Raw genomic sequence first — 18,858 nt, 5'->3', positions numbered from 1 at the left:
TTCCAAAATCTATAGCGACGTTTATCAGCAAACTTTCAAATCCCCTCCTTCTATAACTAAGCATACACTCTTTCTCATCAGTGCCATTTATGCCATTGAAAATCTTTATTGTGCTTACGCCATTCAAGGCTTGACCACACGGGACTTGATTCTGACGGTTGAGTTTTCTGGAATGCTATTTGATGTATTGCCGCTGTCACGACTGCAACAGGCGAATATAGTAGGCTATGACAAGCGGTGAGCCCGTGCCACAGGCGCACAGTCCATAATGGAACGCACAGCGGATGACTGGAACACGATCGGAGGGAAACGAAAACACCACGGACCCCATCATGTCGGATGACAGGAGCGTACTGATGTTTATTCTGGTGGAACCCAGGATGAGGAGCGAGGAGGAGAGATTTAGGACTTTTCAAGACTGGCCTAGCGACGCGCCAGTGACCGCTGTCGACCTGGCCAAAGCTGGATTTTACTTTCTTGGAACAGGCGATAAGGTGCGATGTTTCTGTTGCGGTGGGATATTGAGATACTGGGTCCATGGCGACAGTCCGTTGGGGGAGCACAAAAGACACTTCCCAACGTGTAGCTTCGTCTTGGGAAGAAACGTTGGAAACATTCAACAAATTCCAGCGCCTGGATCCTCCGATGCCGTTGATGGACAGCTCTTGAGTCAGCTTCAGAGGATGACAGTGGATGACCAGGTGGTCGTTGGACAGGCGGTATATCCGGAGATGGAAGCCGAAGAGTCACGATTGACTACATTTCACAACTGGCCGACCGGTGCCTTAGTCCAACCAGAGGTTCTGGCAAGGGCAGGCTTCTTCTATACTGGTACGCACACTCTTCTACGTAAACTGTTAGTTATCAGCTGGTAACAAAATAAAGTACTGCTTAACATAAATAAAATCCCTATGTCACTTAGTCCAGTTCATAAAAACCTGTAGTTTGTGCTGGTTATAGCTGTGCTCCACGGACGTTGTTTTAAGTTAGGGCAATTGTCGGCGATGTCATATAATTCCAGAAACAGAACTAGGTTAAAAAAAGACAGCAATGGTATATTCAAGAGCAGATGCTAATAGCGTTCTGTCTTTGTGCCAGTACCCTTTACAATAGAGCTGCAGAGTCATGGAATTATCGGTAGAAAACACTGGAGAGAACCAGGTTTGCTGCTACTGTTGCTTTTTTTTATCTTTAGGGACAGAATGACCCCATAATTCTTCACAGAGCACCATACATTTGAGATGGACATATATGTTAAAAATACCGAACCTAATTTGCTTGGTAGGCTATTGTGGCTCAATCATTGTTCTAGATGTATCTGTTATCTAATTGAACTCAAAAGAGCATGTTTGTGACAGTTGGATAGAGGCTTGGTAGGTATGGCACTGGCCCATCAACCAGAAGTAAAACATATTTTATATACACCAGTACAATATGTTCCATAACGTATGGGCCAAATACATATTGTTTCTTGATTTGGCTCTGTACTCCACCATTTCAGACTTGCAATCAACCAATTCACATGTGGTCAAAGTGCGTTTTCAGCTTTTATTAAAGAGTTGGTTTTATTAAATATTGTGGTTTCACCATGCAGACATTTCTGCGCTTTTTATACATAGTCCCCACATGTCAGAGCACCATAATATTTGGGACAAATGGCTTCACAGGTGTTTCCGATTAATCAGCTGCGCTCAGCTGCTTCCTTAGTGCAAGTATAATACAGCTTTCTTGTCTTGATTCTCGGTTTTTGATTGCCTTCGGAGCCTGTTATTGGCATTTGTCAACATGAGGACCAGAGTTGTGCCAATTAAAGTCAAGAAAGCCATTAATTATGGGACTGAGAAATAAGAATAACAGTCAGAGATGTAGGCCAAACAATAGGCTTACTAAATAACAAACTGTTTGGAACATCATTGAGAAGGAGTGGACTGGTGAGCTCAGTAATTGCAAAAGGAACACCAAGGAAGACCTCTACCATTAATGACCAAATAATTCACACCATAATGAAAAAAAATCCCCAAACATTTGACCGATCATCAGAAACATTCTTCAGGAGGCAAGGGTGTGTCAGTGATCGCTGTCCACAGAAGACTTCACTAACAGAACTACAGAGATTACACTGCAAGATGCAAAACACCAGATTGAAGTTTGCTAAAAAGTAACAAAAAGAGCCTGCAGACTTCTGGAAAGGGGCCTTGTGGACAGATGAGACCATGATTGACTTGTATCAGAGTGATGACAAAGTGCGAAGGCCAAAAGGCCCGTGAAACATGGTGGAGGGAGTGTTATTGTTGCCTGTGGCAGCCATATTGGCATTTATGGCAGGCACAGGTGCTGGCTCACTTGTCTTCATTCATTGATAATGTAACTGCTGAATGAATTCTGAAGTGTACAGAAACATCTCATCTGCCCAAGTTCAACCAAATGCCGCCAAATTCATTGGATGGTACTGCATCCCACAGCAAGACAATGATCCCAAACATATACCAGTGCTCACTTTCCTCCTTATGATGTTCCAAAGTTTATTTTGGTAAGCGTTTTCTTTGACCCATGTCTCTGACTGTCTTGTTGAAAAATGCCAATAGCAGACTCCAAAGGCAATAAAAAGCCTAGAATCAAGACAGGATACTTTTATACCTGTACATGTATAAAAAGTGCCGTAATTTCTACTTAGTGAAACCAAAATGGATGTTATTTTTTGTGCATTGCCAGTCAAGGGTCTCAATAATTCTGCAGCCCATATAGCCTCTATACAGTGTGTGTGTGTGTGTGTGAGAGAGAGTAGTGCGGCAACATGCTAATGGGTAATTGATGGTTTCCTTCTCAGGACATGGTGACAATGTGAAATGCTTCTACTGTGATGGAGGCCTGAGGAACTGGGAGCCAGGGGATGATCCATGGCAGGAACATGCCAAATGGTTTCCACGGTAACATGCAACATATTATGCAGATAGCATGAAGATTTGCATGAAATCAATTAGAGAACACTTTAGATGCCCTTTATATGCCAAATCATAAATATGATCTCAGATTTACAACACCAATCAGAGAAATATCCTCCAGAAAGTGTCTTATTTGTTAAAGTGCAAACAAGGAATTTTATGTGACAAATGGGGTAAAGTGATATTAATACCTTTGATATTCATTTTATTGACTTGCATACTACAGTGGCTTCAGAAAGTATTCAGACCCCTGCAGTTTTTTCACAATGTATTGCATTGTAAATTTAAATTTATAAAATCTCCATTTTTGAACCCATGATGACAAAGTAAAAACATGTTTTTAGAAATCTTTGCTAATTTATTAAAAGTGAAAAGTATTCAGACCCTTCGCTTTGCCACTCCAAATTGTGGTCATGTGCATCCTGTTTGCTTTAATTATCCTTGAGATGTGTGTAGAACTTACATTACATTACATTATTGGCATTTGGCAGAAGCTCTTATCCAGAGCAACATACAGTTGATTAGACTAAGCAGGAGATAATCCTCCCCTGGAGCAATGCAGGGTTAAGGGCCTTGCTCAAGGGCCCAACGGCTGTGCAGATCTTATTGTGGCTACACCGGGATTAGAACCACCGACCCTGCATCTCCCAGTCATTTACCTTAACCACTACGCTACAGGCTGTCCTGTGGACTTGATTGGAGTCTGACTGTGGCACATTTAATTGATTTGACATTTAGAAAGACACACCTGTGTATATAAGGTCACACAATTCATACTGCATGTCAGGACAAAAACCAAGCCATGAGGTCCAAGGAACTCTCTGTAGACCTCTGTGATAAAATTGTGGTGAGGCATAGATGAGGGTAAGGGTATAAGACCTTTTATAAAGCTTTGAGTGCTCCCAGGAGCACAGTGGCCTCAATAATTGTGGAATGGAATAAGTTTGGACCCTCCAGGACTCTTCCCTTGGCTGTCTGACTGAATGACTGGGCAAGAAAGGCCTTGATCAGGGAGGTGACCAAGAAACCCAACGGCCACTCTAACAGAGCTTCGGACGTCCTCTGCAGAGATCGAAGAACCTGCCCGAAGGACGACCATCTCCATCAATCAGGCTTTTATGGTAGCTTTTATGGTAGACTTGAAGCTGTAATTGCTGCAAAAGGGGCTTCTACAAAGTACTGAATTCAGGGTCTGAATACTTATATAAATGAGAAATGTCAAATATTTCTAAAAACATGTTTTCACTTTGTCATTATGGGTTATTGAGAGTAGATTGATGGGCAAAAATGGCAATTTCAATATTCATAATTTGTTCAGTAAAGTTCAGTGATGGGTTTTTATTCCAAAGTGAGAGCACTCCTGTTATCTTTCCCATAGATGTGAGTTTTTGCTTCAAACAAGAGGACAGCAATATGTCAGCAACATCCAAGAGTCCTATTTCAGCATTGGCGAAACTGGGGTAAGTGAAATGACATTCAGCAGCATCATAGGTGTATGTGTATGAAAATGTATGCATATTTCTTTTCTCAAAAGAAACCCATCATTTTTACTTTTCTAGAGTAGTGGACAGAGTTCTATGGCCAGAGACATCAGCTCAGCACATGGTGAGTCCGGTAAAGAATCTATTAGTGCTCTTGTGAAAGGAATGAAGTTGGGTATGCACTATAGCAAAGAATTGAACATTCCATCTGAGTGTAATAAACCTAGAATTAAAGTGCTTCTATTGCATGAAAGCTGAATGAAGAAAAAAATTAGTTTTTTTCAGGATCAGATTAGAAACAGACACATTATGAAGCCATGACTTGAAATTGGACCTTTCATCAATGAGATCTCAATTAAGATGAAATTGAAAATAGATTCCCCTCTCTCCCATTAATTTCTTGGAGCACACATTGGAATGTGTGCTTTGCTCTCCAGGCTTTGCTTCTTTAACATTAATTTATTTAAAATAGTTTAAAACCAGGATCGGCTTCAAAAATGTAATGAATATGGATTTTCTACAAAAGGTAGTTAGAATGCCCTTAGCTGCAGACAGTGGGGGACATATTAAGAATAGTCACATACAGGCACAGCAGGAAGCAGACAAAGTGCACATCACAGCATTTTATGTATATGGAAAAAAAGAAATCTTAGAATTCCTGAGTTTGTATTGTGGCAAACAACTGAAAACCCATTTAATTAGTGTACCGTAAATGCTGCATGTGTGTTGCTCTGTGAACTTACACTCATGGGCTCCTTCCTCCTGTGCAGTTTTGGCTTCATTTGTCAGGTTTCCTAAAACTGGCATTTATAACTATCTGAACTCTAGTTTTCTCTGTGAATCTGAGGGGAAACAAAATGTCATTTCTCCCTCTTCAAACCATCACACATATAAAAAACCTCTATATCAACAGAATAGAAAAACATTATTCAGTGTAAAATTTCCACACTCAGTCATTAGACAGGCATTTCAACTATGTAACGTCTCCATTTGTACAGTCCTACATTTGTTTTTGTTCATGGAAAAAGGTACATATCTGTATAAGAAAAGTTAATCACATATGTCAAAACATATGGTATTAACATATGTAACCTTCATGATGGAAACTCTCAGAGTGGACCTAAGATTGCATTGTCTGGCAAAAATTATGTGTTGCGAATTTTGACATTATTCATAAAAATACCTCTTTTTCATTTGAGCATTTCTGACTGGACAATATCCTTCAGGACCATTTTATCTGTTGAAATGGCTCCCCAGCACATTGCTGTGTGGGACAGTGTACATTTGGACCAACAACACCCAGGCGTTGTGCCTTCTCTTCCCCATAGACCAGGGCAGGCGCCAGGGCTCCTCATCTGCTCTGCTGTCCCCTGTTGTCCAGACAGTGCTGCAGATGGGCTTTGATGCTGGATTGGTGGAGAGCTTAGTGCAGACCAAATACCTGCTCACTGGCAGCCACTACACATCTGTGTCCGACCTGGTAGCTGATGTGCTGCAAGCTGAGGAGGAGGACAGGCAGGGGTCAGAGCAGACCAGAGGTACAGTAGTGCCCCACCCAGCAGTGTGCTGGGGAAAGCAGGGCAGGACGGGCTACCTTCCTCATGTCAGTATTTTCATGTTTCACTGCCCTCCCTCCCATTCAATGTGTTACACAGATATGGAGTTACAAGGGATCTTCTGGTTCAACAGCTGTTTGTCCTTCATCATTATGTCTATACAAAATGGTCTTTGAGAAATAATCGTTCATAAATAGATCCAGGAGTAAAAATGCTATCAGCAGGTCCCAACCCACTCACTATGTCCTTTCCTCATTTGTGTGATGTCCTTGTTTGTGGTCATTCCCTAGAGCCCGAAGAGAGGGTGGGCACGACTGCAGGAGTGGAGAGGACTCTCACTCATGTCAAAGAGAAAGGTGAGACTTTCTCAGGGTGTATCCTGCGCCTCAATATCCCACATTTTCACAGGAGAGCTTTTTAGTTTTTCAGGGCAATAGGCTGTAATGTTATGTAATATCCTGTAATGCCATCATCATGAACTCTCACAATGTAATGTTTCATGAGCTACTTCTCTGGGTTCACTGATACCTTCTGTCTATGCTGTTTGGGAGAGTTGCTTTCAGTGATGGATGGGAGTCCCATCTAAAGGGAATCAGTGTTTATGGATCCAGCCGATAGATAGCCCTTACGTCGTACCAATGTGATTGCACTGATTGCATAAACATTGTGACAAAGTGTTTCAAGAGGTGAGCTGCGTGTTCAGCACGATATGGCAACAGGCTTCAAATTTCCGCAATGTTGTGGATAAAATAACAACGGCCACAAAACTGTGTCTCAGAAGCAAATAAAGCTTGCCGTGCCCGATGTCCAGCTGTTCTGAATTTAGAGATTACTTTAGAAGGAAATTAGATTATTAGACATTTGTAAAAACATTGTTATTGCACTGAATCTTAAATGTGTATGTGTAAGTGCTCTCTCTCTTGCTGTGTGTGTGTGTGTGTTTGTGTGTGTGTGTGTGAGTAGTGGGGGACCAGAGCCCAGAGGAGCAGCTCAGGCAGCTGCAGGAGGAGCGCACCTGTAAGGTCTGCATGGACAAGCTGGTATCCATGGTGTTCATCCCCTGCGGTCACCTGGTCGTGTGCACTGACTGCGCAGCCAGCCTGCGTCACTGCCCCATCTGCCGCGCGGTCATCCGCGGGAGCGTCCGAGCCTTCATGTCTTAAGCTCCGCACAGTGCCCACGGTATCACCTCCCCTGCCGTTCCTCATGGAGTTACTGCCTATATTCATACCCCTTTCAGTCTCACTGCACTGACACATGCAAATAAGTGATCCCTATTTCAGTAAATGCCAAATTGTCATCAACAGAAAATGTTTAAAAAAACTACTTTGAAAATAATGTTTTTGATTTTCTTCTCATATTTGAAAGTCGCTGACGAACAACCATATATTAGCTCCAATATCTATGACGTATGACTTAATAGATAACAAATATAAATACAGTAGCAATCAAATCACCCTTTGCGCAGTGGTGAAAGTTTTTTGTTCTTTCACAGGGTCACAGAATTACCACGCCATGCCGTGCTAGATGATTCCCACTGAAGAAGAAAATAAATACCCTGCTGAAAAAACATCCCCCGATGTGGCGAGGACATTGTGAGAATGTTCTGTGAGCTGGGACGGCCCAACCCTGTGGGCTGTTGTGCTGAGCCAAGACAAAGGAGCAGAGGTTCACTGTGGGCAATGAGTACGGACAGGAATGCGCTCACTTTCAGCTGCTGATTTGTCCTTGCAAAATAAAATGGAGACGATTATTATGCTATAGACAATGATTAGTGTCAATATTATGACAGATTCAACACATATCACCATCTTTGCTGAAATACAATCTATTTGCATATGGTTTATTTATTTATATAAATGTACTGCTAAGCATTTTCGCATTCTGATTTACATGTTACTATAAAATAGCTAAAATGAAAAAAATAGGGCTATAATCTGTTCATATATGCTTTACACACCAAAAATGAATAAACAGGATTGGTTCATTAAAAGTACACAATTTATTAACAAACTTCTATGTACACTTTTGAGTACAAACCACAAATGTTAACAGGATCACAATCATTATGGGATGCATGACTTGTATGTAACAGTTATGTAATACAAAAAGCATTTGATAAAAATGACATTAAATAATCTAATGAACATGATACATCAGGTAAAATGAAATTATAATATAAAAAAAAATGATACGGTAGACTATTCACGGTAAGGAAGAGCAATGGCAACATGACTTGTTCACTGGGTGACCACTGCAAAACGACACCCTATACACAAACCAATACAAGTGCATCAAAAGAAAACCTTGCCAGGATACTCCGTTTTGGTTAGCCCTCGTGAATTCTAAATGCAAGCTGTTATGTACTGTACATTATTTAAACTATTAATGGTGCCTGCATGTGAGCTGAACAGAGGGCCTCTACCTCCTCAGCACTGGGCAGAATGGTCCTTATCCTTGACCTGATTCTGAGCATGCAATCATGCTTAAATAAATTAGAATCAAATGTTTAATTCAAACCATTTTCAGAAGCCATTGAAAAGGCTGTTTTTAATTTTTTTTTAATTCAAGATCACTTATCTTGTGACAAATGTTTTCAACATTTATTTCTTGAATTTAACAAATCATGTACATCTCTTAAGAAAAAGTAAATTGAATTCAAGACTGGAGTAAGACTAATTGAAACCTCAAATACATATTTTCTGCACAGGGTAGTGATGACATTTACTTTACATCTAACAAGCTGTGATGTAATGCAATACAACAACTACAGAAGAACGCACATGCAGAACAACCAGTTCAAGAGAATGTGTAGAGCAAGAGAAAACACTGGCACTAGTGGTCCCTGTTACCGTTTTTCACACAGTTTTTTTAAAAAGCTTTTTGTTTTTATCATTCACATTTTAATGATGAATCTTGTCAAATGTAAAAAAAAAATGCTTGCATTTTGATAGAAATTAATTTAGTTGCCAGACAATTAATACACACATTCAACATTAGGGGGCAGCATAGATTCATGACAACAATGAAGCCATAGGAACAGAGTGAGGGAATCACCTCCTCATATCACCAACAACATGACCATGATATGAGAGGGGGGCTACTCAGTTATTCTGACCTCTGAGTAGCTCTGCACACACTAGCAATAAGTGAAGAACTGCTTTTTCTTTGAATGCAATTCCAACATTATAGATGGTCTTCAGCTAGTTTGCCTCCAGTTATTGCCAATATATTAAGCTCAGTTAATCACGGGCTGCTCCTTGTATGATTCCTTTGTGATCCATGTACATTCTGCTATTCTCTGTTACCCACTGAGAAAAAAAGCATACAGTTCAATATAGTCGCAACCATGTGGTGGGTGGGTGACCTGAGTATTAGTGCTGATACTGCACTGGGCTGTAAATTAACAATGCTATTCAACACCCTCTGCAAATATTTATGACTTACTTAACCACAGTAACCCCCCTTCCCTTCTGCCACATTCAAACAAATACAGTAAGTAGCTGCTGGAGATTGAGGCAGCTTTTATTAGTCCACTATATCAATACCTCACTCCCCATGTAGTATCTTCTCCAGCTGTGTCTCTTATTTTACCCATGGGGAATGAGTGTATGGAGATAATGGGCATTCCTCAATTCCACTCCCGGCAGCTCCAAAGCACCCACTTTATTAAAACACTGTCTAAAAATAGCTTGTGACATTTCACAAATGGAAGTTTTCTTTCTTACAAAAGAACAAAAGTTGCTACTGTATATTGAAGTCAAAACATAAATGTCTCAGCTTTGACATGTCTTTCTCTTTAGTTTAGTGCCATTCACAACAAGACGTTATGTTGTTTTTTGAACCCAGCGGAAAACATTTTTAAGTTTTAATTGTTCCTTTCCTTGGGGTTTCACAGCTTTGTTTTCAAATGCATGTTCATTTCCTTCCTCTTTCTGCAAGGCCAGTGTATCCATCAGTCCTGGGTCTGACGCAAACCACACAGTCAATCAATAGCTATTAATAAAACAATAACGGACGACAAACAAAAATGAGGCTAGGAACTCTTCAGGACTTTTCAGCTGGGCGAGTGTTCACTATGCACTTCTGTACTTCTGACAAAACAATGACAGAGACAGCAATGAGAAAACAGTGCCACAGGCATTGAATCCTTATTGACTGCTCCCATTCGTTATACAAATAATAGTTCATTTAAAACTGTGCATCAAATTGCTCTCAAGTTCCGCTGTAGATTTCCCCCTCCAAAACTAAACCATTATCCCCAGAGAATTGTAAACAACTCGGAAGTGTTGTATTTTTTAAAGAAGTTTACCGACAACACTGAAAATGACTGAAAATAAATGTGAAGCAGAGGAATGCTCTTGCATAGTCCCCTGGACTTCCACACTGATGTGATGCAGCATCTCTCTTCTGTTCCAGTTCTCCATGTCAGACCTCCCTCTCCATCTTCAGAAATGACCTTCACACACCCCGAAGCTCTATTTACGTAGACCTGAAATATGCAAGAGAAAGCGTGAGCAAGGGGCACAGATACCTGCTGACTCACACAAAGCACACATATGCATCAGCATACTCGCACACAAATGTGCGCACAGTCCCATCAAAGCCCATGAAACATTCATTCCACGGCATTTGCCTCTGATTTATTCAAATCCATCCCATCGCCTTCACCATCCTGACAAAACACCAAGTCTTCTTTGAAAGAGATTATTAAACTGTCAAGAAAAACATTCTTCAAGGCAAGTACATTCTCCTCAATTCACAAAATAAATTAAGTGCTATTGCTCACAGTTGCAATTTCCAACATAATATATTGCACATTTCCAAATGCTCAGAATATACTGTAAGGGAGAGTGATCATGATTCATGCTCTTTTACCTAAAAGCCCTGGCATGTCCCTCAGGCCTTTCGGTATCTTAATTTAAAGAGTTATGAGTGTTGCAGAAAATATGAAGTGAAATATGACATCTAAATATGACAGCTACAAAGAATAACTGGGGAGAGTGGAAACGTCTCCGGGCCAAACAGACATATTGATAGCTCTTCAGACTTTAGTTTAAAGTGCATTCATCCTCCCACTCATTCATACTGCCTCTGGATGCTTCATAGCATCGGACATACACATACAAATGTGTTCTGGCAGGAATGGGCCAAATCCGATTCTCTTTTTCTGCAGTGAAAAAAAAGTAGGATGTTACCTTATGGAAAAAACGTGTTTGTTGAAAAAAATGTTTTTTTAATCTCCTAAACATACAACTGTGTCCTGGGTTTTCCATGAACAGCAAATGGTTGAATTTGATTAAATCTGATAAGGCAAGCAAGAGCTTTACTTGGATTTCAAAGAGCCCTTTGTGATGCAAACGCGTGAAATACCACAGGGCATTTCCCCTTCCGAGAATCCTGCCTGCTCAAAGTGATTTCATTCATGTGAGATGCTGCATATTCTCTTGTAAGTGCAACACTTTCTGTGGTTTATCCCAAAGGTGTTAAAAAATCGTAAGCAGCTTCAATCTCGTTGTGGTCCTTGTGTGTGTAGTGTACAGCATCTTCTTTCCATGTATGAATTCAAAATTATAAAAAGGGAAAACTCAAGCTTGAGTTGGTCATTGTTATCATCCACCAATTTAGGACACACCTTCACTGCCTGAAATGCCTGTCTTTGACTTGAATACAGTGATAACTAGATACAAGCAGCCCACACTTCTTTCATTACTCTTCTGTACAGACTCATTCAAAGCATTTTTCAGATGTTTTTAGCCAAAGTAACTTTCAATCGGTAAGCAAATGCTACTAGAGCTAGAAAAAGGCAAAGCTACGGCCATTTCAGTGCAACTGTCAATGTGAATGCCTCAAGAAACTACTCCTCAATTATTTCAAAACTGAGAAAACAAACACACACACTCACACACACACACACACACACACACACACACACACACACACACACTTTTATGTGGGTGGATGAAAGACTGCAGTAGTCAGAATAAGAGATTGCATCATATACTTACAGGTACATGGGCTTTAAGAGGAGGTGAGATGGTTTCTCATTGACATGGTAGAGGGGGAATGGATCAAATCCACCAATAAAATCAACTGAAAGCCAAAAAAAGGAGCAAATGAAAACTAAAAATAAATCATAACAGGACAGGATAAAATAATATACAAAAATAAACACTGAATATGCACCAACATAACAGACAGCAAATATGGAAAAGGACAAAAGAAAATGAAAGTGGTACAGTGTGTTTTTATGAAGAGATGGGCTTTTGAGCATGTGCGACCCAATGTTCATCCACCCTGCAGACTGATAATCAGTGAGGACCAACAGGGGGTGACACCTCCAGCAGGTCACAGCCCTCATTCCCATCCAGAGCCCGACCCATTGTATGTAAACTGCAGTGATATCAGGGCTTGCTGTTAATTGTATAATTCCTCATTTCCTCTGCACTTGTACAGCAGCCACATGAATACAGAGCACAACCAAGTCACTTGGAAAAACATTTTTTCCATGAACACTCCAGTCAAGAAATGATTGAAAAAGGAACAAAGATCAGTATTTCTCCATTTCAGTGATGTGGTCATTATGGCCAAGCAGAGCTCAATCTTCCCCAGATATAGTACGTGCAAAGCAATGTGCTTAAAAGATAACAATCATGGACATTGCTTTCAATTGATCCACCCTAATGTACAGTCTTGAGGAGGGGATATGCTTGGGGAAAGGACAAAAGGTTATGGATCACTGTGTGAGAAGTGAATAATTTAACCTCTTCTTCTGAAAATCAAATGGCCTCTACTCAGTTCTGAGCCATCCTGCATCAAACCGCCAGCCAGAAAGCATCCTTAATCCAGGCGTCTCACTACCAAGTAGCACCACAGATTTCAGCTAACGATGAAACCTCCAAATTCAGTCGTACTTCTGTACATACCCTTGTGTTGAACAGTCATTATACAATATGCATCTCAAATCAAAGAAAGAGAGTGTGAGATGATAGAGAACAAAAGATGAGAAAGAACAGAGAAATAGAGTGGGAGAGACTTGCCTTTGAATAACAACAATAATAATAGCACTAGAATTAGTATCATCTTTTTTTGTATACTCCCATTTTGGTCTAGTAGCAATGCTAAATTAAATTGTCTGAAGTGTCAGCACATAGCTGTAAAGCCACCTTCCTAATGTCGTGTCTGTATGTGTGTATATGTGTGTGTGTGTTGGTGTATAAAAGCGTATTCATCTTCAGGTCAGGATGGTGGAACTGATGGAGGAATTTATCCCATCATTCCCCATCACTACACCAGGGGAGTGGATCTTGTATCGATGGATCAGTGGATTGTACATGGCTCACAGGGCTGATGAGGCCTCCCACAGGAAAGTTCCGTCTCATTAAGGAAAATGGATTCACAGGCCCCCAGCTGTCGTTTCAAACCGAACAAAACTGAAATCTCATTTCTCTGGACGTGTGTAGATGCCTGAGTGTCTGTTTACCCTCTTTGTTTTTTTGTCCTTTTGGATAGAGAACCCCTGGTTTCAGCATGCTTACTGTGTCAGATTATTTAATAACACAAACCCCCTCCTCTCTCTTCCCTCTCTTTCCTTCGATCTCCCCTCTCTGTATCCCTTGCTCTCCGCTTCAGCACTCCTCAGTGTGATGGGATCATATGAAAGTCTCTGTGGGTCCTATTCCGTTACAATGAGGTATAAAGCATGTGACTCAGCACCAGAACGCAGCCCCTCCCACACTGAGAACACAACCTAGATTTAGAGTCTTACTCACTCCTCCCAAATCCCCACCCAGGCTGAATATCTGCATATGTGCATGCAGATATGCAGATATACAGCAGTGAAGCCCAAACGGATAAAACGGACTGTTTTTGCACACCTCAGCTTGGCTCTTTCTTCAAGGCACACCGAGCCACCTCTTCCCAGCCAGACGAACATAAGCCTGCTCTCCTTTTCAACTAAAGATACTGCCGTCTGCTGAAGGGGAATTCAGCCCTGATCAATCTTTCATTTGTTCCAGGTAACTCCCTCCCAACCTTCTGCCTGAGCCGCATAAAGAAATGTGGCAGGTGCCATTATGCTTAATGAGGCAGGGAGAATGAGTGGTCAGTCAGAGACCTGAGCTTTATTATCTCCAGACAGGGAGAGCTGAGAGTAAGGCCTTCAGATTCACAGAATGTTTAAAAATCAGGTCGCATACATTACTGGAGACACTACCCCAACAATGTAGGTATTTCTCCTGCAAGCTTAAATTTGAAATGCAGTCTCACATTTTAACTCCTTCTTGTGAAAATTAAGCTTGTGGGTTTGGCAAGAGCCAGATTACAATTGATCAGTGTGATTTGAGATATATCTGGTTGAATAAAAAAAATGATGGAATTGATCCAAATGGAGAGATTTAATGAGTAGTTTGCAAAAATGATTGAATAATTAATAACAACCTCTAACCTATTGCTCCTAGCCTTTCTAATCAAATCTGTGCATGTATATATTATCATAAAGACTAACAGAGTCTTAGTTATGGCAGCTGGTCCACTCAACAGATTGATGCCAATTAAAGGCAATGGAAAAACAAAACAGAAGGAAGCAACAGCAAGGAAAAGTCAATTGTTTCTTGGCGTTTGTACCCCAGCCAGAATGGTGCAGCCCTCCCGAGATTACTTAGGAGTGATTGATTACACAATGGTACACCCCATGCCAGAGGGGGGTTTAAACATTCACAACCACTGAATCCTTGGTATGTGACCTCGTGAAAAGAGTGCCAATTCTTCAACAGCCCTATTTCAATTTCCCCTTTCACTTTTTCACTTTTCAATGGCATTCAGAATTGCAGGCATTGTTAACCTGACCCATTATCATTACCAGCTTGAAAATGTTATGGCAGTTTAACACACACACTGCCAAACTAAATAGGTTTCAATCTGACATGGACTGTCTGGATTATATGACCTCTTTTCACATCAGGGAGATGAGCCCTGATCAGATTTAGAGACCACAGGCAGTTGCTAAATTCCCTGGGGATCGGTTGAGAAACCCAGGGACAGAATCTAAAAATAGACTGAAGTTAGTGTTTAGAAAACAGTCGCCAAGGTAAATGAAAACTGAAAACATCTAGATCTAGAGCAGAGGTGTCCAATCTTATCCTAAAAGGGCCGGCGTGGGTGCAGGTTTTTGTTTTAACCCAGCAGTAACACACCTGATTATACTAATGAACTAATCGTGGTCTTTAATCAAGACCTTGATGAGTAGAATCAGCTGTCTTAGTCCTGTGTTAAAACAACAACCTGCACACACACCGGCCCTTTCTGGATAAGATTGGACACCCCTGATCTAGAGTCTAGAAAGAGGTCAAGATAATAATAATTATAATTTGAGGTTCTTCAATTTTGACCTAAATTTATCTAGGAACATGTACATAATCCATACTACCACCCAAATATGGCATTATGCATTATTCACCGGTCCTTGTACCGGGGCACTTTGATCCTAAATTAAATGGGATTACAGTTTTATTGTAAGTTAGCTGGCTTTAAGACAAATGTAAGCAAGAGGGAGTAAAGTGAAAACAGCATCTCCTACACCATGACTAGAAGTTAAATCAGAACTAAATTAGGAGCAGAAAGGCAGGAGCAGACCTACAGTCCTTTTGGGAGGAGCCACGGAGGACTCATTTTACCACACTACTTAAAATGTCCTTTTCCCACACTGCCTCTCCCCCAGTAGGCCAAGCCTGTAGGTGACCTCTGACCTCCCAGCATTAGGTCAATGCAAGTCCACGGCTGTTCTTTACTGATCTAAGCCAGGTATTTGTACCAAGATTTCTCTGTCTAAGCCCACAATGTGGAAGAAACATTTTCTTTTTTTAAATAAACACCACTAAAGAAAATGCTAGGAAACTATTGCTAGTTGCACATGAAAAAAAGAAGCTGCAGCTCCGGACATGTAAATGTACAGAAACTGAAATTCCAGACGTAAATTGTTTAAGACATGAGGTGAGGCCTGCAATGGAAACCTGTGAAATATTGATGCCTTTTCACCAGCAATTATTCAGATGGGTGAACTCTGGACTGACACTTGATCTTTGTAGAGGGGGCGAGTCTATCAGGAGCTGAGGCAAACCAGTCACAGATTTAGCTTTTTTTCCCAGTGATACACACAGACATTTGCTATAATGTGAGCACAATAATTCATAGGTGCTTCTACAACAGGAATTGTACTGCAGTTCTCGCAAAACTAATGGTAAATTTGGTGTTTGCTGGCTTCCAATTAATATGCACTGTGGGTCTTCAGGGAATGTAATTAGCTTTGTGAATTTTTAAAGAAGTGCTTATGAAGAACTCTCTTGGGTATAATATGGAAGGTAGAAAGCAAAGGAGGATCAAGAATTTGTCAAGGAGCAGGAAAGTAGGGAGGGACTGGAAAGAGAGAAAGGAAACAGAGAGGTGGTGGGAGTGAGGGAGAGACTGGGTGGAAAGAGTGTGTGTGGGGGGTGTAGGAGCTATTTGGGTTCCAGGAAGAAAACCTCCAGCTGGGGTGGCACTGGGGGTGGGGGCATGGGAGGGGGCTAGTGGAGGAGCAGGAGAAGGAGGGAGGTCAGCAAGTTGTCCAGAGCCTTGTCCTCTCTCATTTTATGGTGCTCATACTCACAGCTGTCTTCCTCCTCTGTGAAGGCACTGACAACATAGCAGGCGTAGACGAACCCCAGGAGCTGCAGAGACACAATAAGACAACACTGACACAGAAGCACACAGTATGCTGGCAGCAAAAGAGAAAGCTGGCGGGGTCTATTTTGTGCCTCCTCATCTACAGTATGTGTCCTTCATAGCAGATTAAACACACTGCTGTAAAACAGAGGCCTCCACTGATCAGAATCCACTCTTCACTAATGAGTTAACGAGTCAGTCCCCAAAGTTAAAAAACATGCTAAATTAAATCTGCATGAAAATTTATTTTCCACTTCATTGTACGTCGCTCTGGCTTAGAGCTTCTGCTAAATGCCTGTAATGTAATGTAATGTAATGTAAAAATCAAATTTTTTGCTTGCTAATATTAATTTCTCAGCACATTGATTTCCATGGCAATCCAAACTAAACATACATTTATTTCATTTTAAACATGTATATAGAATGAAAGTACAAAACCGTTGAGGTCAACAGTTGGCACTACTGTGACATACCCTGCAGTCAGGTAAACATTTCACCTTTGAACATAAAATAATAATGGCTGAGGTAGTAGGTGAAACATTTCATAATCTGTGACAGTTTATTACCCCATCAAATAAAGAAAAGTTAGAACCTGCTAGCTTAGTGTGTATTTGTATGATATCATTGTCTATTAAATTGCTTTCACTCCAATGTAAATAAATAAATAAATAAATAAATCCCTAGCCGTTAGCGGCATTAGTGGTACATTATTAAAATCTCTTTCAACAGTTTCAATTACTCTTAAACTTTTTACTACTTTTTCCCCCATAGAGAAGCTTAACTAAAGTCGATATCTGTGTTGGCAGCAGTAGCCTACTGGGCTAATTAATCTTCTAATAGAAAATGACACAGTGGACAGCTTCCTGTGCACAGAAACACAGAACCGTCAGCCAGAGAACTCCTGAAGGCAGCGCCAATCGCCAACCAAGCCCTTCTGCTCCTTCTCCAGAGGCATCAGAAACCAGTAACACAACATTATATGATGAAGGCCTCTCATAAGCTAAAAAAAGTCAACGCTCTTGCAGTTAGCTGTGGTTTGTATCTTGGCCAGTAACCCAGTCACTGAAGATGGGCCAGAGGATAGGCAGAAACAAACTGCCCATGGTTTGGGATAAATCACCCGATTGCTCCTGTGTCACACGTGTATCTGTTATCTCACCTCCCATTCTTGTTTATTTATGCTTTTGTTATGTTATTTTGTATTGAGTATTGAGGTAATTTGAGCTGAGTATGTATGTACGCATCATAACAGTTCATTAGGAAGCATAGCAAAATCTTTCCCCAGCGAGCATGAAATCAACGGGTCAGTGTCACTTAGCAACGTGGACAGGAATGTCACATTTAAAAAAGCAATATGGGGGTTAAAATGCCACCAATACCCAGAGGCTCATCCACAGAGAAGAGCACATTCACATTCCGTTAAGGAAAGGCTAGACCGAAAAGGCCAGCCATTAGAACTGTCAGACTAAAAATTAATGAGATTTCATATTCTCTAAAGACCCTTCCACCCACAGCTATAACTCCAGTGTGTCGGTCAGGAAGTTGTGCGATGGAGGGTTCTGGGAATCTGAGTGAGATAGTTCCACAGTCCATGCACTCTATTCACCCCAGACCCAGGGCCATTGAATATATAAACATGGTTGGGCAGATGGGCAGTAGGTATCAGGTGGGAGAAGCAGACAGAAGGCTGATGTATGCTGGGATATGTATGTGCTCTGAGTGCAACAGTGTTCTTATTCACCTGTTTGACCTAGCAGACAGACTGTCTGGGAAGGGAAACACATTTGCAGTGCTGGAGACAGCTGTATCGCTGTACACACAGTGATACAATGAAGTTGGTGGAAAGAAGAGCCTTCCACCAACTTCATTTCACTGGTACAATAATATTGCAGCTGCAACTATTGAAAATGTATGCACACTCTGTTCAGGGTCTACAACACGGAGTAACACATGAAACTACACCACCTGAGGGGCTTTCCTCTCTCATCTCTGGTACTGTCAAAATGTGTTAAATAGTGGTACCCTCCTGTGACTCCATTAACCCTCCATGCTCCTGCACATGGGTACTGCCAACTTGCATATTCTATGGATCTGAATCACCCAGTAATAGCGACCATATTTGGTCTTGCTGAAATCAATTTTTTATGGAATTAATGTTTGATTTTGGTTGGTTCCATT

General features: G+C 41.1%; 2 protein-coding genes across 5 annotated transcripts in view; one reads left to right on the top strand and one right to left on the bottom strand.

Moving 5' to 3' along the window:
• The first annotated feature begins 12 nt into the window (after positions 1-12).
• Positions 13-7,772, top strand: birc7 (baculoviral IAP repeat containing 7). 3 transcript variants are annotated; one of them, XM_061258780.1, is made up of 8 exons: positions 13-831; positions 2,828-2,927; positions 4,321-4,402; positions 4,502-4,547; positions 5,752-5,961; positions 6,270-6,335; positions 6,943-7,161; positions 7,475-7,772. In XM_061258780.1, the coding sequence occupies exons 1-7, from the start codon at positions 285-287 to the stop codon at positions 7,140-7,142; spliced, it is 1,251 nt and encodes a 416-aa protein (XP_061114764.1). In that variant the 5' UTR covers positions 13-284; the 3' UTR covers positions 7,143-7,161; positions 7,475-7,772. The 3 variants fall into 3 exon arrangements, with proteins under 3 accessions (XP_061114764.1, XP_061114766.1, XP_061114765.1); XM_061258782.1 differs by lacking the exon at positions 5,752-5,961; XM_061258781.1 differs by lacking the exons at positions 4,502-4,547; positions 5,752-5,961.
• Positions 7,773-7,962: 190 nt separating this feature from the next.
• nkain4 (sodium/potassium transporting ATPase interacting 4) overlaps positions 7,963-18,858 on the bottom strand; it is a 40,299-nt gene continuing 29,403 nt past the window's right edge. Inside the window, exons 5-7 of one of the 2 annotated variants that reach the window (XM_061257940.1) lie at positions 16,625-16,685; positions 11,988-12,072; positions 7,963-10,471 (exon numbers count right to left, since the gene is read on the bottom strand). In XM_061257940.1, the coding sequence (XP_061113924.1) occupies positions 10,462-10,471; positions 11,988-12,072; positions 16,625-16,685 (156 nt within the window). In that variant the 3' untranslated portion in view covers positions 7,963-10,461. The remainder of the gene's footprint in view (positions 10,472-11,987; positions 12,073-16,624; positions 16,686-18,858) is intronic. The other variant, XM_061257941.1, reaches the window with a different exon arrangement.

Source organism: Conger conger, chromosome 10 (assembly GCF_963514075.1).
Source record: "Conger conger chromosome 10, fConCon1.1, whole genome shotgun sequence".
In the NCBI taxonomy this organism is placed as follows: Eukaryota; Metazoa; Chordata; class Actinopteri; order Anguilliformes; family Congridae; genus Conger; species Conger conger.
This window is presented reverse-complemented; position numbering and strand designations above follow the sequence as displayed.

Coding starts and splice junctions, on each gene's coding strand:
- birc7 (XM_061258780.1), top strand. CDS start 285: ATGACTGGAACACGATCGGAGGGAAACGAAAACACCACGGACCCCATC. Junction 832..2,827: donor GGCAGGCTTCTTCTATACTG/GTACGCACACTC, acceptor TTTCCTTCTCAG/GACATGGTGACAATGTGAAA. Junction 4,548..5,751: donor AGACATCAGCTCAGCACATG/GTGAGTCCGGTA, acceptor TCTTCCCCATAG/ACCAGGGCAGGCGCCAGGGC.